The sequence below is a fragment of the Nelumbo lutea genome, chromosome 1, assembly GCF_056320005.1.
Source record: "Nelumbo lutea isolate HS-2025 chromosome 1, American lotus-T2T, whole genome shotgun sequence".
Lineage (NCBI taxonomy): Eukaryota > Viridiplantae > Streptophyta > Magnoliopsida > Proteales > Nelumbonaceae > Nelumbo > Nelumbo lutea.
The window spans coordinates 116,568,740-116,595,196 of NC_142684.1; the positions used below are offsets into that span (position 1 = coordinate 116,568,740).

Below are 26,457 nucleotides of genomic sequence, written 5' to 3' on the forward strand. Positions count from 1 at the left end.
CGACTTTCTCTTACACCGTTTTCTCGTAAAACGGCATCAATGCCAAACACCCACTTTACCATTACAAGACGGGCTCCCATTATTGACAAAAAAATATTTTAATTATGAAAGCTAGTATGAGATAATCTTTGGCCATGATATGTAAAATCATTCTCCTGGCGCTGAAGCAAAAGCCAATATCTTCCACGGGCCATAAAGTACGCGTAAAATCGTCGTGATTAAGATGGGATCGCGTGGATGTGGGACCGCGTAAGTCGAAGCGTCGGACATCATCCTTCATGTCCACGCCATGTGAACGATATTTGATTAGTTGTCCATGGACACATACACTGCCCCTTTTTATCCGTTGTAAATCAGATATCACATGTGGACCTTTTTGTCCGCCACGTGTCAAGTTAGAAACCCTAGCGCGATTGAGACGAGAAGGAGTCCGTCCTATTGTGTGAGAGAGGCAGGTCACACACCAGATGTAACGTGGAGACGGCCCAACACGTAGCCAGCAGCGAGAAAAAGGAGAGAGAGAGATAACAGGGAACAGAGAACAGAGAACACAGAAGAACTCGGAGTGTCGGACTGACTCGGAAAAGGATTCTCTCTCTCCAGGAAGAAGTCCGCAGGCCGCAGCTGTTTGTGTTCTGGTTGGAGTTGAGTTGAGTCCTGGATGTAGAGTATATTCTGAGAGCCGTACGGACTAACTACAAATCTGAATTTAATTAGGGAGAATGACCAATCAGTCCAGATTAGAATTTTATAGCCGCAAGCAGGGGAATGCATCCTGACCGTGAATTAATGTCAAATTCACGGGTAAGATGTGATTTATAGGGAAGAGGACTACCGGAATTCAGAATTCTGCATCGTGGACTGCTGAGTTGCCGTTCCGATTCAGTAGCCGTTGGATCTCAACACCAAATAAATCCTAAGAAGGGTTCGATTGGTGGCGGCTGCTCATCACTATATACAACCCTGGTCTCCTCTCCCTCTCACTCCTACCTGGACTTCCACCTCACTTCCTCGCTTCCCTGTTTACGCCATGAAAACAGGTCAGTCCTCTCTCTCTCTCTCTCTCTCTCTCTCTCTCACCTAATTTGTTTTATCTTTCTAACTTTCTTTACATATGTAGATATTTACTCCTTTAATCGTCTGATGTGTTCTTGCTGCTGAATCTGGTTCTCGATCTCTCTGCAACATTTTTTTTAGAAAGGCTGGATTTGGTTGTTTATTTAGCTCTAACAATTTCTTCTCTTTTCGTTATCTTTTGACGTTGGGCCCGGGGGAGGGGGCGTTGTAACTGGTTGCTTCTTTTAGATTATTAGGAATTGACCTTCCTGCTCTTCTCCAGTCTCCATAGCTTACTAGGTATTCGGTTTGTTTGCTTTATATTTCCTTTTTCTTTTCAAAAAAATGCCTTTGCAGTTTAAAGAAAGAAACGTGGCTGTTCGTTGGATTTTAACTTCTGAACTAATTTGTTCTGGGTCGTATCTATTTTCTGAAACTGGACCTGATTTTTCGTTCTGTTATTGGTTTATGTTTGGTAGTTGGAAAACGCTCTGTGGTGAATTCATGATTTGTAAATCCAGCAGACAGTTAATCCTTGATGGATAGCCATTGCATTGAAATGGACCGATATTAGTCATCTTTGCCGAGAACGTTCCTTGCATGAGCTGGGAACGATCTATTCAGTTTCATCTTTCTTGTTCTTCGTTGAGATCTAGGAAGACCTATGTATAATCCGTTCACCTCTTTCTGCAGTTCTTCTCAGCTTGCGCTTGGGTGGTCTTTTTGTGTTTCATACTCATATCCATGCTTTCTTTTTTGTCCCGAGTCCCCATTTATTTTCCGAAAATCCAGTAATTCTGTTAAGTTTTCTTTTAAAAGGAAAATTACTTAAATATCCCTTATAATTTTTAAAACTAGCTGAAAGCCTGAAACTTTCCCATGCTTTTAAGAGTAGGGACATCCCCTTTAACATGTTCACTTTGTACAGTCCTCCTGTAGCTCTGATAGATATCCTTCGCATGGGCTAACAGAATGCTAGTATTGTATTTCAAAATTTTTCATAAATCCAAAAATACCATGCCGTTACAAATTTAGATTTTGTTGATACCGTTCATATGTATGATTGGTGAAATGGAACGCTGGAATGAGGCTGGAGAGATGGGCCTAGTGAAAACTGCCTCTGGGCTTTGGAAGATGCTTACAAATCCCTGTAGAGCCTCTTACCTTGGAAACTCAACACTGGTCCTAGTGATCCTGGTCTTCAGAGTGGTGGACTTGATACCTTGGGGAATTCCAGACATAAATGGTTACAATGATATGGGATTCCTATGAAAATTCCAAATGTTTGACAAATATTGAATAAGTGGTTGACACAAATATCATCTTTATATTATAAATTCATTGTTATCAATCCCTACCAAAGAAGAAAGAAGGAAAGGAAAATAAATCTATCTAACAAAAACACCAGTTGACAATTTAATAATACATGATATGGCTTCCAGAAATCCTTTTTTTTTTTTTTTTTGGTAAGATTCCAGCAATTTTGTTTGAAGTTCATCTCATGATTGGAATTTCCTGCTTTCCTATAACATTTCCTTGAAATCTTACCATTGTGATTTCTTGTGATAATATTCTACTTTGCTTGCTGGTAAATAGAATAGTTCTTGACTCTACAAAAGTTTTTCCTGCCCTGAGCAATAAAATAAATATTCCCATAAAGTTGTCCATTAACAATGTAATATTGATGACTAATTTATTCTTAACTGAAAGCACCCTGTCTCATACTTCCTTATGGTCATTTCAGATGCTTCATGAAATTGTTGATAATATAGAAGATCTTGTGTAATATTTTTAGTATTGGTGGAAATCTGAGTATATATTCTACAGAGCAAAATGGGTTCCGGGGAAGACAGCACACCTGCTAAGCCTTCCAAACCAACTACATCAGCTCAGGTTCTCTCTCTTTCTCTCGTTATTTTTTGATAGTAATTATCATGAAACATAAACATATAATTGTATAAATGCATTTTTTTAAGGTACATATACTATACTTTTATGTATAATTACATTTAATTAGGAAAATTTTCCTAATCAGGCAATTATGGATACTTGCTAGACGATCCACCTATTTCTGCCAGATTGAGGAATTCTGTGTCTGATCCAGACTAGCCATTTGATAGTAGACTGTAGACCTATGGAATCTGGGTTGGGCATATGTTTTCTGTCCCAGTTCAGATCTGCCCACCTTGTATTGGAGGATCTCCAAGTTCAGTCATCCAAGGTTTCAATATTTTATCTAAGGGCTTATTTTGGCCACATTGCAAGGGGACTTAAATGAGTTTTTCCCCATGAAGAGAAGACAGTAAGAGGAACATGTGGGGCTGATCAAACCAGCATGCTGCATTCTTGATTCCTGGATTGTTTTATATGCCTTCACTGAATGGCCTAACCAATAGAGTAGTTCTCACCTGAGATTGTAATATCTTTTTTTTTTTTTCTTTTAATGAAATTTGTCTTTCATATACCATAAAAAGAATAGTCCTCATTAGTCTTAAACCCAATCCAATATTTGATCCGGGTATTTGGATTTGGATGTTAAAACCTGCATTGCTTAATAATCAGATCAGATGTGGATTTGACCCCATTTGATCCAATTAAAATCTAAGTCTGATTAAAATTATATATATAGTTATATAAATTTTACAACTAATAAATTCAGTATTTCATATTTATATAAAATTATTATGTATTTATACGTTAAAAGTGATTAATTTTTCAGGACTTTTTAAAATTTTTCTTTATTTTAATGATGATAAATTGGATTGTGGATTAAATTCTAAGCCAGTTCAAGTCTGAGTCTGATATTTTTTTTTTTTACCAGTAACAATGATGCTTTATTAAATGATAAAAATTGTGAAACTTTAAGTACAAGAAAGGGGAGGTAAAATATCTTAACTCCCCCACAACAGAGAACAAAAAAGAAAGCTAAAAATTTACCCAAAACATAGTTTCCTTAAACACCCCTTGCTTGGCTAACCCATCAGCCATTGAGTTAGCGCTTCTCTTCACCCAACTGTACTTCACCTCAATATCCCTACTCAGCCATTTAAATTTTTCTTTTCATTTCTGTAGCTCCACAAACCATTGCTGTCTTCCTTCAGCCACCTAATCACCACCTCCGAGTCCCCTTCAATGACCAACCATCGAATGTTTAATTCTCTTGTTCTTTGGATTCCTTCTAGAACTGCTAGAATCTCAGCCTTAAGAGGGTCACCCTCTCCAATTGGGCCTTAGAATATGGCATTAATAATCCCAGCCTCATTCCTGAAATTTCCCTCAATCCCAGAAGGCCCAGGATTCCATAAGATACTACCATCAAAATTCAGTTTTATGAATCCTGAGGGAGGGGGGGGGGGCAAGAAGGTCTAGAGGTCCTCTTACATTGGGCCAAGGTAGCTATTTCTTTCCACTTTCTCAAAATGTCAGCCATGGAATAATGTGAAAATAGCTCCAAAGATTTCAGCCAGTGAACTACCCTTAAGTCTGAGTCTGATATTACAGATTTTGGGTCAGATTTGTATATGAAGTTCACTAATTGGATTGGATTTGGATGTGACTGGGTCTGATCTGAATTCAACCCAGTTATAGCCTTAGTTCTCATGTTGTTATATTGTTATTATTGTACTACTACTACTACTACTATCATCATCATGTTATAATAATAATAATAATAATAATAATAATAATAATAATAATAATAATAATAATAATATTTATTATTATTATTATTATTATTATTATTATTATTATCATCATCATCATCATCATCATCATCATCATCATCATCATCATCGCCGTCATCATCATGATTAAAAATTGTCCTTTTAAATGGTTTCAGTAAAAATGCGCATATATAGACATCAATTTTTTTCTTGTTTCATTATTCTCTTTTTGCATTACAGGAGACACCAACAACGCCTTCATATCCTGATTGGTCAATATTATTATTATTATTATTATCATCATCATCATCATCATCATCATCATCATCGCCGTCATCATCATGATTAAAAATTGTCCTTTTAAATGGTTTCAGTAAAAATGCGCATATATAGACATCAATTTTTTTCTTGTTTCATTATTCTCTTTTTGTATTACAGGAGACACCAACAACGCCTTCATATCCTGATTGGTCAACCCCCTTACAGGTCTATGATAAAATTATTTATGGCTTTACTTTGTTGTTCATATATCTTCATGGATTTTGTTCAACTATTTGTTTGAATTATATTAGTAACTTACTCCTTAGCTCCTTGGAACAGGCATACTATGGTGCTGGAGCCACTGCACCCCCTCCATTTTTTACCTCAAGTGTTGCTTCGTCACCTGCTCCCCATCCATATCTGTGGGGAAGCCAGGTGATTATCTCTATTCTCTAAAATTCTAAGCTTGTATTGGGGATCTGCCCTTATTGTAGGACTCTTTAACTATGTCAAATGATAAACTCTTGTTCTATTTTCTCATGGTTTTCAGCATTTAATGCCACCATATGGAACTCCACTTCCGTATCCCACCTTATATCCTCATGGAGGACTTTATGCCCATCCTAGCATGGCTGCAGTAAGTACAATCCTTCACATTATTGCATATTTTTCATTTTCTTGGTTGGTTTTGATTCAAAACCAAAATTCTTCTATGTTATTTCTTCATAGGATGGTCTGAAGATTATTTTGTTTGTTCATTATTTTTACACTGTTGTTTTTTTGGCAAGAAAGATAAAGAGTGTCATTGTACCTATAAGAAGATGTTACCAAATTCTTCACAAGTATCATGAACTCTATTTCTTTTTCTAATTTTATTTATTTTTATACTTTATAGGCTCAAGGTGCAGCAGTAACAACTACAGAAGCAGAAGGAAAAGCCTCTGATGGAAAGGATCGGTCTTCAGCTAAGAAATCCAAAAGGAGTTCAGGAAAAGAAAGTAGAAAATCTGCTTCAGGATCTGCAAATGATGGTGCCTCACAGAGGTTATTAAGCCTAAAACTTCATAAAAAAAAAAAATCAATGACAAAGCAAAATTTTAATGAATTAGAAAAAGTATAAAGAAAATTTTCCTGAAGCCCAGACCTTTCATTAGAAAAAGGATAAAGAAAGAGTTGGATGTATGGAGCAACTACCTATCCTGAAATTAGGGCTGTAAATGAATTAGGTTTGGACTGGTTTGGTTTATCCAGGTTTGATTGGATTGTTCAAATCATAGATTTGATTTTACTTTCATACCTGATAGGGTCTAAGGGTTGTATGATTGAATTTGAATTTGATAACAAGTAAACAACAAATGTGTTGACTTACTAGGTATCCAAGAGAACAAGGTGTTCCTTGGTGATTTGTAAGGCATAAATTTCTCTATATATTGGCTGATCTTGACCATCCCATGAGGGAGTTGGCCTACCCAATAGCTTCTATTCCACAATTTCCTTATGCATGTTTTTTTCCCATTAGGCATTTGTGGGTTTCTAATTTTCTGTCGCTCAGCCAAAGTGGCCTTTATGACATGGACTGCACCCCTGGCAAGGTGCCTTAAGGAACAAGCTTATCAGCAGAACATTGGCTGTGTTCTGCAATATGGAGCTCAAATTAGCTGAGCATCTCTTTGTGCACTGCCCAATCAACTTTAAACTTTTGGGCACACTTCCTCCTTCCCCCAACATCAGTTGGGTGTTCCTAAAGACAGCTATGGAGATTCTTACTGGTTGGCATATAGGAGGTCTTAATAGGAAGGGGAAAAAAATCCATTCCTATGGCAACTTTATGGTGGATAGTGTGGAGGAAAGAGAAAAGGTGAATATTTGAAAATCTGGAATCACAGAAGGATGAAATGTTAAGGGTGGAAGTTGTAATAACTCTTTTTTCTTAAGTAGATCAAGGTACCGCTGTTTACAACTATCAGTCTCCTACCATATATGGATGACTGCTTTTGTTTATACATTTTCTGGTCAATATTTCATTTACTATACCTTTTCTCAAAAAAAAAAAAACTAATTGTCCTTATCATTAAATTTCTGGCATTAACATTTCTGTAAATATTGCTCATATACAGTGATGAAAGTGGAAGTGAGGGTTCATCCAGTGCAAGTGATGAGAATACCAACCAACAAGTATGTCCTTGCCTTCTGTTTTCTATTTATATGACTCTAATATTTGATTCCAATGTCAAAGAAATTGCTGAAGATAAGTTGCCTGGGTCAAGTAGTCTAAATAGGGAGCTAATCTTTGGTTTGATTAACTTGGAAACTTTTCTTAACTGACCCCATTGGAAAATGGCATACCAGCTCATATATGTTCAAAGAACCGTTATTCATTTTCTATTCATTTGTGGCAAACTTTACACTTTTGCTAATTTTAGCTTATGCCATATATATATTTTTTTGTCTTCAGGATGGCAAGAAGAGAAGCTTTGACCAGATGCTTGCAGATGGTATGCTCATTTGAAGTAATTACATTCTCTGTGTGCTTAATTAGTCATATTAGCTCTAATGATTCATACAATTCCTTCAGGAGCAAGTGCACAGAACAACAGCAGTGCTCAATATAGTGGTGCAACTGTTGAAACAACTTTTGGTACAAGGGGCCAACCACTTGCAAAGCTTCCAGTTTCAGTCCCTGGGAGGCCGGTTGTAAATATGCCTGCTGCCAATTTGAATATAGGAATGGACCTTTGGAATTCGTCCCCTGCTGGAACTGTACCATTGAAGACCAGACCAAATGCTTCTGGTGTCTCAGCTTCTGTTGCACAAACACCAGTTGTTGGACGTGAAGGGGTTATGCTTGATCACCTTTCAATTCAAGTAAGAACTGTTAATAGCAGTTTGCCAGATTGCTTTCCATGTAATGTTCCTTATATTCCCCCATCCCCATTCTAATACAAAGACAGTACAATCTTCTGTGGACTTACCTTTGACCTTTTTTTTTGGAACAAAGTAGCCCACTCTCAGGTCTGGCATTTTACTATTACACAAGTGTTGGCCCCTTGTTTTTATTATGTAATGGTAGAATGAGTATTATCTTCCTAAAAGTCATGGTGTCTGATCATTCAGCTTTAGCATACAGGATTTTTACATTGGAAATTAATCTTATTTAGCTTCTTAATTTCAAGATTATTTAATGGTTTTACTTAATTTCAACATCTTTGCTGACTTGGAACTGTTCCCTTGACAGGATGAACGTGAACTAAAAAGACAGAGAAGAAAACAGTCTAATCGGGAGTCAGCAAGGAGGTCAAGATTACGGAAGCAGGTATACTGAGTGCTTTGTACAGATTTTTGTACAGTTTTGGCTGGTTTGGGACAACCCAAACCCAACCTGAAGAACTGAATTTTCAATCTTAACTGTAGTAGCTTGAAGGCGAATGAAAGGCTCCCGGATAATGATTTTGTTAGGTTGAGTTTAGTTGCCTTGTGTTGAGTAAAAAGAATTTTTTTTATCAATAAAAAAAAGAAATCTCCTTTTCCATGCACATTTCTGTTTCTGTCGCTAGTGAGATTTGAACTTACCTCTTTTATTCAACAAAATACTTCCACCAGGCCCAACCTTTTTTATGTTATTGGAAATGAATATCAAGACATTAAACTATATAAAGAACATAATAAGCCCAAAAAAAGAAATGTAAAAGAAAGAAAGAAAGAACAAACTAAGCCCAGATCCTTTAAGTGAAATTTTGCATCTCTTTGGTCAACAAAAGGGGCTAGCATTAGTCTTTTGATTTAAATTCTTGATGACCATTTCATTGCTTTATGGGGCATGGGAAATCTATAAGGTTTTTTTTATTGTTAACTCTTAACTTTATTATTTATAGAAAAAAGAATGTGTGTAAGAATACAAGGAAGTGTTTTCCCCAAAGCAAGGACCCCTGGTAGCCCTTGCTACCAACCCAGATACACCTTTTGTGCAAGCGTTCTAGTTGCCTTGGTCTCCAGTTAATGACCCCCTAACACATATTGGTTCTGTGTACCCCTTGCTTAGCTAGCATGTGTCCGATATTGTTTCCCTCCCTTGGAATTCACTAAACCTGAAGTCCTGAACTCTGAACTCTCTTACCAGTTTTCTAATGTCCCTAAATAGATTTCTGCATTTCCATGGGGCTGGACTGCTATTGCCTAAGTCATTTACTGTTTATGATGGAATCTCATTCTCCTATGAAATTTGTGACATGAAGAAAGCCAGCCTTGATCGATACTGTAAAGCCATCAATTAGCCTTCAATGCCTCCCCTTGACCTTTGAGCCTTCCTTGTCTCTTCTTCAATGCAGTGTTTTATGGTCATTTTGTGTATGGTTTACCACCTATAAAGCTAATCCTCCGTATGCTTTACTCATAAAGCTAATCCTTATCTCTATTTATGTCTTTAATCCGAAGGTCAACTTTTCCTACTTTCTTTTTATAATTTGGGTTATTTTCATACTTTCCTTCCATACTTTTAGTCCTCTGTGGTTAGAGGTGAGCATTCAGTTTATTTGGTTAAAAACCAAATCAAATTAACTGAAATTCTAAAGAGGGAAAACTGAACCAAAACTTCGATGGGAGCTCTAGAGGCAATCCAGGACTGTCAGGAATTGGGGGAGTATTCAGAGGTGGAGACGGTGAAATTGTTGCCATGTATTCAGGGTCTATAGGTGTAGGTGACTCTTTGAGGGCAGACTTTGCTTCAAGGTGTGAGATTTGCCAAACAGATGGGGCTGAACCGAATAGAGATAGAAGGTGACTCTAAAATGCTCATTGATTAGTTGAAGTCAGGAAGCTTCGGAGCTTGGATTTATAGACATACTATAAGGGAGATCACCAACATAACTAAGGAGATTGGGGCTTCTTTCAAATGGACTAGAAGATCAGCTGATTGAATAGCTGATACTTTAGCTAACCAGGGGTATTGAGGGAAAGGCTATTCTGGGCAGAATTGTAAAAAAGGTCTTTTGGGGTCAGCACCTATTCTGGGGCTGACAGTTGTACTTCATACATCCTAATTTGCTTAGTGAAGTTACCGTTTCCAATAAAAAAAACTGAGCCAAAACCAAATTAAGGAAATATTGAAATAACTGAACCAAATTTCTTATTTGGTTATTCCGGTTAAAACTGAATTTCATTATACATACACACATATATGCATGTGTATGGAATTCGATTTTTCAGTTAACTGAATTTTCAAATCTAAGAACCAAAAATGATTACTGAAATACCCTAAAACTGAAAAAAAAACTGAAACCAAAATTTTCAGTTTGGTTTTTCAGTTCTGACTGAAATATCACCTCTATCTGTGGTATCATTACTCAAAGTTATGCCCTCTGACAATAACACAGCAGAGTATCTCTAGTATGTAGGTAGTTAATCATGGTTATATTGTCAAACAGCAACAAGAGCTGGTAAACAATGAATTTATGCAACTTTTTGTTTTCTCCACTCTACAGACCAAGTGAGACCCATGAAAAGACATATACATCTTTATCTTGTAGTGTGTCTTTTCATGGTCCTTATCCATGACTGTAGGGCAATGTTTCCGAGAGTTGCATAAAAAACACTTACCATCATTCCTTCAAAAACAAGGATGGCACTTGATAATAGGTTTACAGAGTAATCATGTAGTTTGATGTACAGCTTCTGGTTGAGCACTGCACAGATCCTTGTTGTGCAGATTTGGCTATTGCTTTTTGTCTTTTATATTACTTTACCTTTTCCTCAAAAAAGAAAAATAATAATCTGTACTGTTATCATGTGTTTCAAACTTGCTGGTTTAGGCAATGCAGTATCTGACAAGTTTCATATATCCATGGAACTGGTTTATATTGTCTTAGTCAATGCTTATACATCAGTATCCACTAGCAACCTCTTCCATAGGCATTGTACTATTGAATTCAGCTGTTATCACCCAATATTAGCCATACCCTATGTCAAATAAACTGTTTAGAGCTTATAAGCAAGTAGGCTCTTTCAAATTTGAGAACATGTTGGGAGATCCAAGCTTCAAATCTTCAGTTTTGTTAGATATTTGTTCAAGTTTAATGGAGAGATGTTATCTACTGAAGTTTCACAAATAACCTCATGTTCTTTCTAATATTTTTAATATCTTTCCAATTACCTCAGATTTTTCAAACATCTAAGTGAAACTTACAAAACTTATCTGAAAATTCCCTTTTTTGCACATGATGAGATGCTTAACAAAATTAAAACGTTGAACCATGATCCCGATTATTATGGAGTTGGGCTGCACCCAAAACATAGTTCTGCTTAAATACAAAATCTCTCTCATGAAAGAGCTGAATCTTTGACTGATTTTTTCCATCCAATTATGAAGCCGTGAACATTTGTCAAATGTTTTAATAAAAAAGTCTTTCCTTGCCATGAAATATTCTACAATTCCTCTCATTTCACATACACCAGCATACCAAATAAGAAACTTTTGCTCCCATAGATCCAGTCCTTTCATTCTTATATTAAAGCCTAAGCCTGAATCACACCATTGGCTAATTTAGTAAGAGGCCATGAACATATTGCATAGAAACTCTTGAGTAAAGCTGGTGTATGTTGTTTAGATCTGTGTTTCTTTCTTTTCCAAGCTTCTATCTGTTGAGAAAATCCATTCAGAAAACTGGTTATTCCTTTTTTGAATTAATGAAATTTCTGATTACCAGTATATGGGAATATAGAAATTCGACGAAGAAGCCAAGATGGTTGTCAAGGAATTTACAAATTAGGGTTCAGTGGATTAATAGGTTGGTATGGCTAATACACTAGCTAAGCAGGGGGTCACTAGAAACCAAGTGTTTTGGGCTGAATTGTAATGATTCGTAATTTGGGGGAGATAGCAGGGGCTATGCTCCAATGGATTGGTTTATCTCTTTTGTAATTCCTCAATCATATCTTTTTGTAAATATTAAATTAATGAAATGTTTCTGTTGCAGATCCAAAAAACAGAAGATTACCATCCCCCCCTCCCCCCAAAATAATAATAATAATAATAATAATAAAACAAAAACAAAAATCCATTTGGTAAAGAAAGATAGCATGCATGATAATATTGATAGTTATTGTCCCTCTTTAGAAGTTCTTTTTATCTTATTTTGATCAAACCGATTCCTTTCCTTTATTGTCACCAGGCAGAATGTGAAGAGCTGCAATCAAAGGTGCAAACATTGACTTCTGAGAATCACACACTCAGGACTGAGCTCCAGAGGCTTGCTGAAGAATGTGCAAAGCTTACATCAGAAAATAAGTCTTTAACGGTTCACTACTATATCCTTATATATATATATATATATATATATATATATATATATATTCTTGATTTCATTATTATTGTTTATTCCCATCTATATTTCCTCTTGGTTTGTCCTTTTGTTTGTCAATTAACTAGTTGATACAAATATGAAATTCTATTTGTTGACCCAACTCACTAAGGATTTGAGAAGTGGTATCTCGATCCAAGGATACACATGGTATTCTGGTATATATAGGTCTGCAGAGGAGGGTAGGTAGAGATGCTTTTTAGTGCTAAAGAACTCATTTAGGAGCTCTGTTAAGCCTTCTTTTGACCCTGCCTTAGTGAGATGATTGGGGGAGATGGTCCTGTTCCAAAGAACTGGTGCAACCTGTTCAAGGAGAGTAGGGTGTCTTTCAAAACCTCTTTTTCTTTAGTGATTTGTACAAGTATATGAAGTGTTGGACACACTTCGAAATAAAGTATGTCAGCACATGCTGAACGTGGGGTTTGATGCATTTGGATGTATCTTAATTTACTTCTAAAGTATACATGAGAGCATGTCTTATGCAGTTTATCATGTGTGAGACACTAAATTAGGGCACTTATTCTTCCGTTAACTTTAATGACATGCAAAATGCACAATCACAAGCATATATGCCTAGGGACTTACAGATATTTGTGCAAGCATCTGAGAAGAGAGGAATAGGAGGATATTCTTATTCTTATTCTTATTATTAACTGTCACCTTCAAAAGTAAGGTGACCCCTCATATCATGAACAACTTGCAAACATGCCCAAAACAAAGTCTCCCTATTAACTCCTTGCTTTGCTGATGCATCAGCCAAACCATTTGCTGACCTCCTAGTCCATTTAAACTGTGCTTCAAGCTCCCTTGTTAGGTTCATTATTTCCCATTTTCCCTTACAGGTTGCCTAAGAGACCAAATGCCCAAGCGGTTTGTTTGCATCCATCCTATGACCAACAGCTGTTGAAAACCCAGCTGTTAGCCAATCTGAGTCCTTGAAGTAGCACCATCACTTCTGTTCTAAGTGAGTCATCCATCCCAATTGGAGCAGAGAAAAGGGCCAAGACTCTTCCTTCCACATCTCTAAAAACATCCCCAACTCCAGAGGCGCTGGGGTTACCTACAGAACTACCACCAAAATTCAGTTTCATCCTATGCTTATTATATATATACTTTGATTGGTAACCAGATCAAGCGAACAGACTTGGTCATTGTCACAATGACCCACTGGATCTTGATGAGCAATGATTGATGGTTTTGGCTCAACAAGCAGATGTGATTCATATCTTTGAATCACGAGAAAAAGTCATCTTAGAAGTGAGAGCAAAGCTGCTCAAATGATATGATTGGAAGACTGGAGTCATACGCCAGTGAAGATCCTAGGGATGGGGTTGAGATTGATGCAATAGAGGAGATTGTTGAGGGATCAAGCTGTGTACTAGTTGTGGATTTTGATGGTGGATCTGGTTGTGCAAAGAGTGTTGAACCACTTGATATCTGCTCTGGTAGTGGTTTAATTCCTGAAATTAGGAAGGATGGACAGTTAAAGGTTTTCACAACAAAGAGAAATACCTTTTTTTGCCATCATCCCATGACGAATTTGAGTTTTTTTTTATCCTTGTGTGGGTGGATTGTTCTATTTGAAGGCAGGTTTGCCTGGTCCCACCTTAGAGCCAAAGGGCCTACGTATTTTATTCTGTAAGAGAAAATTTGGATAATGAGGATGAGGCAGAGAGCTTGTAAGAGTCATTACCAGGTCTTCATTGCTTGCTGGTCCAACACTAGGGGATTTTTCAGGTTCCCAGTACCTAATTTTGGAGGCACAGCTATGGAGAAGTTAAATGGTGGACAAAGAGATTTTCTAATCTTTTTTTATTTTCATGCATATTCAGTATTTTTTGGATAAAGGGGTTCTTTTCTCATTTTCCACTTATTGGACATAAGGTCCAGGCTTTAGGAGCCAGTAGGTTAATCATTTTTGTCATTTTCTAAATTTCATATTCTTTGAGTTGTAGGTTTCAAGATACGGTGTTTTTCCCCTTCTGGCTGTGGTGACATTTCTGTACTAATGCTGAATGGTTTACTGCCCTGTTTTACTTATAAATTGTTATGGACTTACGGCTTGAAATTAGAGCACCCTCTACTTTTGATGAATGTAGCACTCCCAATTTAGAATTGTGAAAGAGAAGAATACCCCTATAAAGTTATTGTTTTGCTCTATTTGATAGTATATTTTTGTTTGTTATTCAACATCATCACCATCCAAGCCTTATCCCTACTATATGGGGTGGGCTACATGAATCCTGCTTCACCAGTCCATTCTTTTTAATGACCATATCCATTGTTAAATTGTTGGTGCTTAAATCATTTCTTACTACTATCCATGGCCTTTTTGGTCTCTACGCCTTGCCCTTCAACTTGTAACAAATCACTTCTTGCGGATGCTGTTGATGGTCTTTTATGCACATGACCAAATCATTTTAGTCTACTTTCTCTCATTTTTTCACCTCTTGGAGCTACTCCTAAGTTCCTAAGAATGACTTCATTTCTGTTTCCTTTTAATCTAAGTGGTACTTGCCTATCACATAAAACTCCATATGCACCCCATCCATTTCTTCTATCCTATTCTAATTCTATGGGTGTCACCCTCAATCTCTCCCTTGTTATGAATTATCAAACCAAGGTACCGAAAAAGGTCACATTGAGTTATCTATTGGTCTCCAATCCCAAGTATACCCTGATTTGCATTTCCATTGTCATTGAATTTACATGCCATATATATTCTGTTTTAGTCCTATTTTAAACCCTCTTGTTGTCATTTGTCCACAAGCTTAATTCTACATTTAATTATTTGTTAGTTTCATCAATTAAAACAATGTTATCAGCAAACAACATGCAGAAATGAAGTCATTTCTGGAAATCTTCTTATCACACACTGATGTCTCTCTCCCAAATGTTCCAACATTGGTTCATTGCACTATCACACACTTTCCTTAACATACGTCCTAATCATTACATCTACATTAGAGTGTGCAGAAATTCCTATGCCTCAATTTTTTTTTTTTCTAAAAGTTATAAATTAAGATTTTCTTTTTCAAGGAAATCTTATCATCTTTTCTAATCAAATAATGGAGTCTTTTTTGGATAAAGAAATAAGGGAGTCTTGAGCAATAAAAAGAAAAGCCTGCAAGTGAATTTTTATGTTGAGCTTAAGAAAGGAAAATGCAGAGCAACCTTTTAGCAATTTGATGTTTGCAATTCTTTGCTTTTTATAAGGAAATGCTAATAAATCACCTGCATAAGGTTGTGTAGTTAAATTGATCTGGGCTGGTTCAGTTGATAGACCACTGCATGGATTTATTACTACTAGTTCTTCTGCTGCCGCTGCTGCTTCTGAAGCTGATAGGACTAATTTGCTGAAACAGGAAGAGCTGACTCAGTTATATGGACCAGAGGCCATTGCTGATCTTGAAGACAACAATGCTAGCACAGTTCTCCAATCCACTAATGGTGATGTAAGCGGTCATCAACAAGATACTTCAAGGGAAAATGATTCAGCTTGTAGTCAGAAGAATGGAACTATTCTTAACTCTAACGGGAAGCTTGATTCTGGTTCCAGTTGATGACAGGACCTTTTTGTTTGTTTGCAGAACCAATCCGGAGCCTTAACCTTTCCAGTTTTAATTGTGTCACAATATAGTTACGTGTCTCACTGTGTACATTGTTGTACAATAATAGAAATAAGAAATTTAGGCGTTGCTTATCCAATTGATTAGCGACTAGAGAAGTCTTTAGGAGAGTTTATTTTCTTCACTTCAATTGTCTGTTTAATGTTATTACTGTCTTTTCTTTGGCAAATGTATATTGCTTGATGCTTTGTATTGCACATGGTGTGTTAAATCAATAAGGCAGCAGGGTCGAGCGATCATTTATTCATTAACAATTTATTAAGAAAAAAAAAATCAAAAGCTGAGTGATGCTTTCAAGTTCTACATTTACCACATGGATCCACCTCTTATTCGTAAGGTCCTCCAGTTTTCCCCTTGGCCACAAGTCCCTAAGCCCAAGGACAAATTTCTCATCATTGTATATATTTTTAAATTTTAATGCTGAGTTTTCATTATTATATTTAGCCGTGAATTTATGGAAGCCGGACCTAAGAAGATTGGTCTTCCAAGGTTCTCTCACAGGTTGAGTAAGAATCTAATCGAATAATCTCATAATCATGATTGCTTACTCATCGAATGTTCCTCTTCGCTCTTGATGTAAATAATGTTGTAAGACACGGACTGGACATAGAACCGGAATGCTCACTTGGTCATGGTTTACTTTTATCAGTTGAGTACACAATTAGTCGTCAAACTGTGAAAACCATCATTGAACCAGGACCTACCGACCTAGGAACTAGAAAGGTCATTGGATCACCGTGTGGTTCATCCGTTCAGTTTAATCCGAGTCCTACTTACTCCTAGGGATGGCAATTGGGTGGGTTTGAGTTGGGATTCAATCCAACCTGCCTAATTCATCAGCCCGTAAATGGTCTATTCAAATAAAATTAAATAAGTTGGATTCAAACTAAATCCACCTATACCCAACCCAATCAATCTGAAGCAATTCAACCCAAGCTTCAGCCCTTCCAAATGAATGGGCCATAACTCTTTGGTTAGTGATGAAGGGGAATTTCAACCGACCTTGTGACAGGAAGATACGTGGACGTGACTCGATATAAGCGACAATTTGACGTGATCAAATCGGCACGTGGACATGACTCAACACGGGTGACGGCTCAGCATAAACCAGCTCACTACAAAGCAATCTCAGGTACGCTAGTACCCCGAACTAAAGTCATTTCGGGCTAAGATCGTATCAGTACCAGATCGAGCCCGGACAGATGAACCACCTCGATCAGGACTACTTCGGGGCAAGCGTACCTCAGCAGGAGATCGCATCGAGATCACCTCGGTCCAAGGGCACTTCAGCATTCATGTCAGGATGGACCTAAGGAGCACGAGCTCGAGAAGCTCGCTACCAATCAGCTCGCCATCAAACACCCGGTACCCTATAGGCAGCTCGCCTACCGTTCAGACCTCCGTATGGCAACCTCGAGGAGCACACCTCTGTACTTTGTATCCCACAAGACCGTACTTTGTAACAGTTACATTAGTTCACCAATTCCCCTGTTCTGACGGGAAGGGACAGTCTTACCGTTTGATGGCATTTTACCCACCTAACACGCAAGCAAGTCCCATCACAGCAGGGATCTAGTAACCGTTCCACCAACCCGCATGGACTCCAATATATAAAGACACCGAGCCCCCAAGGGCGAAGGTACGTTCTATTATTATTGTTGTGTGTGTAATCTTCGCTCTCTAGCTCTTTCACTACTATCACCTTCAAGCTCTCTACTACCACTGTTCTGACTTAGCCATTGGAGTGTCCCCGTCGGGTGAGCCACCCTGGGATCTCTGACTTTATCTCTTTCAGGAACCCCAGTTTTCGTCGTTGCTAACAACTAGATCATATCCAGCAGGGAGCAGTCGGATTACGCCACATCAATTGGTGCAGTCTATGGGAAATCATTACCAAAAGCCTTTTTATCTCCATTCCAAAAACCTCAAACTCAAAATCAAACACATGGCTTCTTCCATCAACGCCAGACAACACAGAGAAGAAAATGTCTCCGGGGGCAACCTCAATTCCCAACTGTCTGTATAGGCCAGTTCACCATACCGCTCCCCACGGGTGGGATCCCAGTACCTACTATACCTCAACCAACTGAGCCTGTGAACGCCCCACTTCCCCCTGTAGTGGGTGTGACCCCTATTGAACCATCTATAGCTCCCCTTGGAGTAGGACAAAACCAACTAAGCAACCTGGTATACTACGTATGGGCCATTCAATCCCAAATGCAGTAGGTCCAGCAGTTCTAGCAGCACCAACAACAAGTTCTGCACCACATGTACCAGTAGCAGTTCCCACCACTGCAGTAGAACCAGCAACCAACCCCACCTCAATGTCCGATCACCCTGAGCAAGTCTCGCCGCCAAAACAACCATCCTTGCCAGGGAAAGACCTCCTAGGTCTCGTCTCGCGGAAGGAGAGAAAGACAAGTTCCTCCCATCTCCCAGCAAGTAAGCAGGTCGAGAGATACTCGACCCACCAGAACCAGTCCACCTCAGCCTTTACGACCTGAAGGCACTCTTGTAGGAAACCGGTTCGAGGTCCTAGTTGAGGACTCCAGACAAGACATTTCAGTCCGTAGTAGCCGGTAGTCCGAGTCACTTCCAACCAAAGCACCATCTGACAGTGCAGAGGTCAGCAGCGCCGCTGCGGAGCCAGTCAAGCAGCAACAAAGGATACGTGCTAGGGCACATCGGTCAGTAAATCTAGGCCAGCTCGCGAGACTTGGCCAACCTGAGCAGCCTAAAGGAAAAATGGAGGTAAGCTCGAGAATCACAAAAACCGCTCCCCTCCTCTCTGTACCCTCTCCACTGTCCCCCGAGCTCTTGGCCTCCTCGATGCCGACGAACATCAGGGTTCCCCCTGGATAAGTATGATGGGTCTTTCGACCCAAACGTCCACATAGACTCTTTCCAGTCCCAGATGCACCTCGCTAGGGCTGACAAAGCCTGCATGTGCGTTGCTTTCTCCACAACCTTCAAATGGGTAGCTCACACTTGGTATAGAAACATTGCACCTGGGACTGTTAAAAGTTGGGTGCAACTTGTACAATTGTTCACCTCGCACTTCATCACCAGTAAGAAGTGTCTGAGGTCACAAGAAAGCCTTCTCAGTATAGTCTAGAGGGAAGGAGAGTCAATTTGGAGCTACATCAAATGCTTCAACGACACTTGCCTACTAATCCCAGACTTAGCCCCGGATGTAAGACTCACGACAGCAAAAAAGGGGATCACCCATAGAGAATTCAAGTGGCATGTGGTGGCAAATAAATCCAAAGACATCACAAAATACCTTAAGCTCGCCAATCAGTTCATCGGGACCGAGGAGGAGATGAACCAATGGGCTGAAGCCCTAGTAGAGAAAAGAAAGAGGGAAGACCACGACTCGAACAATGGTGGTGACAAGAGAAAGAAAAGCAAGTCCCCCACCAGGGGAGCGAACAGGTCAGATTTTCTCCCCCGAGTTCCCCTGGTTGAAAGAACAAGCTTCACACCCCTCAACGCGAAGCGAGGAAAAATTCTCATGGCGATCAAGGATGCTTCTTTTGTGAAGTGGCCACCCCAGTTGAGGAGTGACCTGACCCTTAGAAATAAAAATGTATATTGTCACTTCCACATAGAACACGGTCATAGCACTGAAAACTATAAAAACCTCTGCGACGGGTACCTGAGAAAATTTGTATGAAGGAATAATAAAGGCCAGACAGATCAGCGAGGGGAGCAAAAGAAAGACGCTCCCGAGCCCAGCAACAGGCCAAGTGAACAGAGGCAACTTCTTGAAGAAAGACTAGTTCGCGGGGTAATCAATACGATCACTGGCGAGTCAGTTGTCACGGGTTGTTCCACAACAGCAAGAAAGACTTCAGTCTGCGAACTAGAACGCGAAGAGCATAACCCTCCAAAGCGGCCACGGCCTGAGGACCCTATATTCTTTACCGAGGACAATGCGTGCAGGATTCAGTACACCCACAACAACGCATTGATCATAAGAATGAAGATCAACGACTTCGAAGTCAAGCGCATCCTAGTAGATTCAGGGAGTTCGGATAATATCCTATTCAAAGGCACCTTCGACAAGCTACAACTCCGGGAAAGTGACCTCCAGCCCACAAGTACTCCTCTAGTGGGCCTTAGGGAGAAGAAGTCAGGCCCCTTGGGCGAATTTCTTTATCGGTGGAGGTTGGCACATGGCCCAACATCGCGGGGTTTGAACATGCCTTCCTAGTGGTTGTGACGCCTTCCCCATACAATGCCATTGTGGGACAGCCCGTCACTCATGCGCTTCGTGCGGTGGTATCTACCTACTACCTGGCCATGAAGTTCCCCACGGACTTCGGGGTAGGGGTTGCTTGGGGCGACCAGCTCGAGTCTCGAAAGTGTTAAGTTGCCGCTCTCAAAGGGAAAGCCAAGCTAGCAGACAACCTCGAGTTAGAGCGACCTGTGGAGTACTTTGTGGAGCGAGCCACGCCAACCGAAGGGACGATCCACATCCTTACCTCAATAGAAGATCCAGCCAAAACCCTCCAGATCGGAGCAGCAATCGAGGAACCTCTCCGCTCTCGACTGGTAAGTTTTTTACTTAAGCATTTAGATGTGTTTGTTTGGTCCGCAACCGAGATGCCCAGTATAGATGCTATGGTAATAACTCACAGGTTGAACACTGATCCTTTAGTTAGGCCAGTTAGACAGAAAAAATGCAACCTCGCCCTAGCACGCTGGAGGATAGTTGATGAGGAGGTCGGGAAACTCATCGCAGCCGATTTCATTAGGGAGGTCCACTATCCGAGTTGGGTGGCTAACCTTGTTCTGGTAAAAAAGGCCAATGGTAAATGGCGCATGTGCGTTGATTACACTGACCTGAACCGAGCTTGCCCGGAGGATTGTTTCCCTCTCCCTAAGATCGACTATCTAGTGGACGCGACCTCAGAGCACGAGTTGCTGAGTTTTCTGGACGCATACTCGGGCTATAACCATATCAAGACAGACCTCAACGACGAGGAAAAAATAACATTCATAACCGAGCTAGGACTGTATTGTTACAAGGTCATGCCCTTCGGGTTGAAAAATGCCGGGGCAACCATTCAAAGACTTGTCATGTCAACAAACTTTTTGAGCCATTGATCGGAAATAAGGTTGAATGCTATGTAGACGACATGGTCATCAAAACCCAATTCTCAGACTGTTTAATAAGTGACTTGCAATGTGTTTTTGAAATTCTGTGCAAGTATGGTATGAAGTTGAACCCTAGCAAGTGTGTCTTTGGTGTCACCTCAGGTAAATTCCTGGGTTAGATAGTTAACCGACGTGGCATCGAAGAAAACCCCGAAAAGATCAAGGCCATCCTAGACATGAAGCCACCTCGCAAGTTGAAAGAGGTTCAAAGGTTGAATGGCCACATGGCTGCTTTAAGCCGCTTCATGTCCAAGTCAGTAGATTGCTGCTTGCCCTTTTTTAAGGCAATCAAGAAAAGTAAAGACTTTGAGTGGACTGAAGAGTGCCAGCTCGCCTTCGACGAACTAAAGAAATACCTAGTTAGCATCCTGGTTCTGACCAGACCCAAGGAGGGTGATGTTTTAAAGTTGTACATCTCCGCAAGTGATGAGGTGATCAGCTTAGTACTGATAAAAGAAGTAGATCAGGTCCAACGACCTATCTACTATGTGAGTAACATTTTGTAAAATGTAGAAACCAGGTACCCAGAGATCGAGAAGTTGGCGTATGCACTGGTCACAACAGCTTAGAAGCTTCGCCCGTATTTCCAAGCCCACACTGTCGTAGTCCTCACAAACAAACCTCTGAGGCAAGTCTTATTCAAGCCCGAGGTATTAGGCAGACTGATGAAGTGGGCCATCGAACTCAGCGAGTATGACCTCCAGTACAAGCCTCAAATGGTGATTAAGGCCCAAGCCTTAGCCGACTTTGTAGCAGAATGTACCTTCAGCACCGTAGCTCCCGAACTGACTGAGCTCGAACACAAAGAGGAGGCTTTGACCAGTGCGGCACATACCCCGATTAGAGAAAGGCCAACTTGGGACGAGGAACCCTGGATCCTCCATGTAGATGGATCACCCAATCAACATGGAAGCGGAGCCGACGCTGTTCTATGCAGACCAAGCGGCATGAAAGTGGAGTATGCACTTCGGTTTGAGTTTGTGACATCCAATAAGGAAGCAGAGTATGAAGCACTGCTAGCCAGGCTCGCACTGGCGAAAGAAGTACAAGCAAAACACTTCATCATCTATAGTGATTCCCAACTCGTGGTCAACCAGGTCACCGACAATTACAAAGCTCATGACCCCACCATGGCCGCTTATTTAGCCAAGGTCAAGGAAGTTCTATGCAGCTTCTAATCATACTTCATCAAGCAGATTTCAAGGCCCGAGAATGCTGAGGCCGATGCCCTGTCCCAGTTAGCCAACACGAGTAGCAACACCATGAGGACCGTACACATAGAGAACCTGCCTTGGCCCAACATTCTCGGGGGGGCAGAAGAGGTCACTCCTGTTGCACAAACTGAGCCGAGCTAGATTGACCCACTCGCGAGCTACCTGCTTCACGGAACCTGACCTACATATCGCAACGCAGCCAGAAGGTTAGAATGACAGGCAGCCAAGTACGTCATGATAGACGGATAAGTGTATCGAAGATCCTACACGCTCCCCTACTTGCACTGTTTGCGACCTTCAGAGGCTGAGCTTGTCCTCTACAACGCTCATGAAGGCCTGTGCGGCGGACACTTGGGGGCAGAGCTCTCGCCCAGAAAGTGCTACGGCAAGGATACTACTAGCCCACGATGAAGGCAGACGCACTCGAACTCATAAAGAAATGCGACAAATGTCAGAGGTACGTCAACATCCATCACCAACCTGCTGCCAACTTGAAATACCTCACTACCCCATGGCCCTTCACACAATAGGGATTTGACATTCTTGGACCATTCCCGCCAGGGATAGAGGAAATTCTTAGTAGTAGCAGTGGATTACTTTACGAAGTGGGTAGAAGCAGAACCCCTAGCAACGATCACGACTCGAATTGTACAGAACTTCTTTTGGAAGAGCATAGTATGCCGCTTTGGACTGCCTCGAGTACTCATTTCTGACAATGGTAAGCAGTTCGAAGATATCAAGTTCTAGAACTGGTGCACCAAGATGGGGATACAACAGAACTTCACTTTGGTAGCACACCCCCAGGCAAATAGGTAGACAGAAGTCACGAACAGAGCCATACTCCATGGACCGAAAGCTCACTTATCCCAAGCTAAGGAACTATGGGCAGAAGAGTTGCCTAGCGTACTATGGGCTTACCGAACTAATGTCAAGACCGCCACAGTAGAAACCCCCTTCAACCTCACCTATGGTATGGAAGCGGTAATCCTAGTCGAGATCGAGGTACCTACATTCCGCCTGGAAGCCTAAGACGAAGAAGGAAATGGTAACGAGCTCCGCACCAACCTCGACCTGGTAGAAGAGGTACGGGATCTCGCATATATCCGAACCGCAGTCTACCAGCAAAGAGTAGCTCAGTATTATAATGCATGAGTCAAGAAGCGACACTTCTGTGTTGGGGACCTAGTCCTCCGGAAAGTTATAGTACCTGAGCCCGGTGTAGGTAAGCTCAGACCAAACTGGGAAGGTCCCTACCGAGTAAAGCGGATACTCGGGGAAGGTACATATGAGCTCGAAACACTAGAAGAAAAGCAAGTACCTTGGGCATGGAACATCAGCAACCTAAAGTGATACTACCTCTGATTACGAACTGAAAAGGCACCAACCTCAGAAACAAGTAGGCAACCTCTAGCTCTCAGATTGTGATTTCTAGGTCGCAATCTACTATGAGAGTACTAATTTAGCCATCAGAGTGTCCCCATCGGGTGAGCCACCCCGGGTCCTCTGACATTTAGTTCCTTGCAGGTCTCTAAAGAGCAACGAAGCTCATCAATCCAGCTTGGCACCTCACAGGCAGAGACCTCGGTGCTACAAGAAGACCCAGTTGCCACTTCGGTGTGGGCGAAGTTCAAGAGTGGACTACGAGTCCCTCCCAAAGCCTAAAGGCCACAACAAGACCCAGTTGCCACTTTGGCTCGGGCGAAGTTTAGGAGTGGACTACGAGTCCCTCCCAAAGCCTAAGGGCCACAAGCTCCCAAGACCTGAGGGCCAAAAAAATGCCAAACTGATAGGGACCTAGGCGCTACATAAGACCTAGTTACCTCGTTGGCATAAGCAGGTTACTTCGAGTACCTAAGGTAAAGATAGCTCAGGCATAAACCATACGATGTCTATACCACCTCGGCAACAATCGCAGTTCGGGACTGTCAGGGAACCAACACTTAAACAACCCGCATGTGAACATCTCGGGATGAAAAATGGAAAAATTTCACCTCGGTTACACTTACTCGTTACCAAGCTCAGTAACTCAATAGTTCGGGGTAACCTGCGCAGTTTAGAGTAACACAATTTATACTTTCGGTTATCCTTACTCATTGCCAGCTCGGTAGCTCGATAGCTCGAGTAACCTACACATTAAATTGCCCAGTTTAGGGCTCACTCATAGAATTATTTTGCACTCAGGATTACTCAAAAACAATATATTTCATTAGTAAAAGAGTTCAAGTATAGGAATTTTACTAAAACCCGAGATCAATAGCCCCGGGGAGTACATCCACAATTCAAAAAGAGAAAAGAGAAAAGACAAGTTGTCACGCAGAGGGGTCCACCACTTCGACTTCATTATCACTCTCCTCCCCTAGGGAGTCAAGCTCCTCATCCGCTGCCTTGACCACCCCGGAGTCTAAGCCTATCATCGTGATCCCGCCAAGGTCGAGATCAGGAAACTTCTGTCGGATCAGGTACTAGCACAACTTGAACCTAGAGCGATAGGAACTCGAACCATATTCAACCTACAGGGCCTCAAACTCTGAGGACTCAAAGCCCTCGATGGCCTTTTTCCTTTCCTCTGCGATGGTGGTCTCAAAGATTTTGGTGCGCTCTTTGACCATGGCCTCGAGGTTCGCAACCTCTCGCTGAAGCCGCACCTTCTCCTCATCTAGCACGAAGATCTGCCCTTCCTGAGACAAGATCATATGCTTTTGGGCCTCAGCCCCCTTTCTGGCTCTAAGTACCTCACCCCGGGTCAGGTCCAGCTCGCGATGGAGCTTCTGCACCTCCGCCTTGGTGTCATGAGTTTCCTTTATACGGACCGCCGATTGATAGGCCAGTGCGTGACCAGCAAAGTTAGCCTACCCAAAGAAAACTGAGGCCATTCAAAAGAAGAAAAGAGAAGAAGAAAGAAAAGAGAAGAAAAAAGTAGAGTGCTTACCACCATACAGTGGCTGGCGACTAGTTCCAAAAGTCGGCCCGGAGAGTACTCCACCCACCTCGCAACTTCATTTTGAAAGACAGCATCCCGACTATTGCGCATGGCGAGCACATGGTCCATAATGCTCTCTTAAGAGCTCGGAATACTCTTTGGTGCAGTATCTGCCTCCACGAGTGCGGACAAACTCTCCGGCTCTTGGGGGCGAGCTCCCTCACGATGGTCCTTGTCTATAACCGCCTCGGAAGTAGCAGGTTGGACCTCTTTTTGGGGAGGCCCAGTGGAGACCGGATCCACAATTAAGACCTTAGATGAATGACCGGCTTCCTGGTGCGGTCTCTTCGCAGCCCTCTTCCTCCCCTTCTAGGAGCTCCTTAAGAGACTTTCTGCATTGACTGGCATGGTAACTGCAAAAAATGAAAAATAAGATTAGCCACGGACTAACTAGAACCTTAAAAAAGCAAAAAACCCAAGGTGACCTATCAGGACTCAAGCTGGCCTGCACGAGCTTATCTTCAGCAAGGTAGTTCGTGCAGATGAGGCTGAGCTCCGCCCAAGACTTGAGTGTCTCCCTTGTCTTCAGGTCTAGTCTAACACTAGAATCCTGTATCACCGGCCTCCAATGGGTCAGGAAAGGCCACCCCTCGGGGTTATGAACCACAAAGTAATCTCGTTCCAGGCCGGGATCCTATTGGGAAGTTCGTGCAAAAGCTTATAACCCAAGCGAGGAGACAGGTAATAGGTTCTCCTATGCTCGAGAAGAGCGTGAGAAGAGTTTTTCTTAATTAACAAAACAGAAGAAAAGATCTCGAGGTTGAGGGGAAGACAATACTCGTAAAAATGTGAAATGGTCCCTACTACGTTTCGGATGGAGTTCGGGTGTAACTGGTCTATGGTAATATCGAAAGACTTTAGGACCTCTACTATTAAGGGGTGTAAAGGAATACAAAGACCAGTTACGAGCTGCTCTTCAAAAATCATGATCTCGTTGTGATCGTGTTCCCAAGGGAAGTTACCTAAGGGGAGATTATAGGAGAACTCTCTCGGGAGGTTGTACCGGCATACTAAGGCCTGAAGCCAATCCAAGGTCATTGTTGAAGGGCCGAAGTTGTCCAACACCCGACCTTGATGAGAAGTGGATGCCAGACTACCCGAGGCCTCTTGCACCTACCACGGTGCTTGTACCTCGGGAAG

General features: G+C 41.2%; 1 protein-coding gene across 3 annotated transcripts; it reads left to right on the forward strand.

Moving 5' to 3' along the window:
- The first annotated feature begins 308 nt into the window (after positions 1-308).
- LOC148876983 (G-box-binding factor 1-like) lies at positions 309-16,211 on the forward strand. 3 transcript variants are annotated; one of them, XM_088979639.1, is made up of 12 exons: positions 309-1,040; positions 2,801-2,949; positions 5,157-5,204; positions 5,319-5,414; positions 5,530-5,616; positions 5,875-6,023; positions 7,097-7,154; positions 7,435-7,474; positions 7,555-7,844; positions 8,215-8,292; positions 12,143-12,268; positions 15,697-16,211. In XM_088979639.1, the coding sequence occupies exons 2-12, from the start codon at positions 2,890-2,892 to the stop codon at positions 15,892-15,894; spliced, it is 1,230 nt and encodes a 409-aa protein (XP_088835765.1). In that variant the 5' UTR covers positions 309-1,040; positions 2,801-2,889; the 3' UTR covers positions 15,895-16,211. The 3 variants fall into 3 exon arrangements, with proteins under 3 accessions (XP_088835765.1, XP_088835757.1, XP_088835770.1); XM_088979631.1 differs by having other exon boundaries at positions 367-1,040; positions 2,884-2,949; XM_088979644.1 differs by lacking the exon at positions 309-1,040 and adding an exon at positions 1,079-1,356.
- Positions 16,212-26,457: the final 10,246 nt, after the last annotated feature.

Excerpts from the sequence above, each read along its gene's own strand:
- LOC148876983 (XM_088979639.1), top strand. The coding sequence starts at position 2,890 with ATGGGTTCCGGGGAAGACAGCACACCTGCTAAGCCTTCCAAACCAACT. Across the intron at positions 7,475-7,554 it reads TGACCAGATGCTTGCAGATG|GAGCAAGTGCACAGAACAAC; the intron begins GTATGCTCATTT and ends CAATTCCTTCAG. Across the intron at positions 8,293-12,142 it reads GGTCAAGATTACGGAAGCAG|GCAGAATGTGAAGAGCTGCA; the intron begins GTATACTGAGTG and ends TATTGTCACCAG.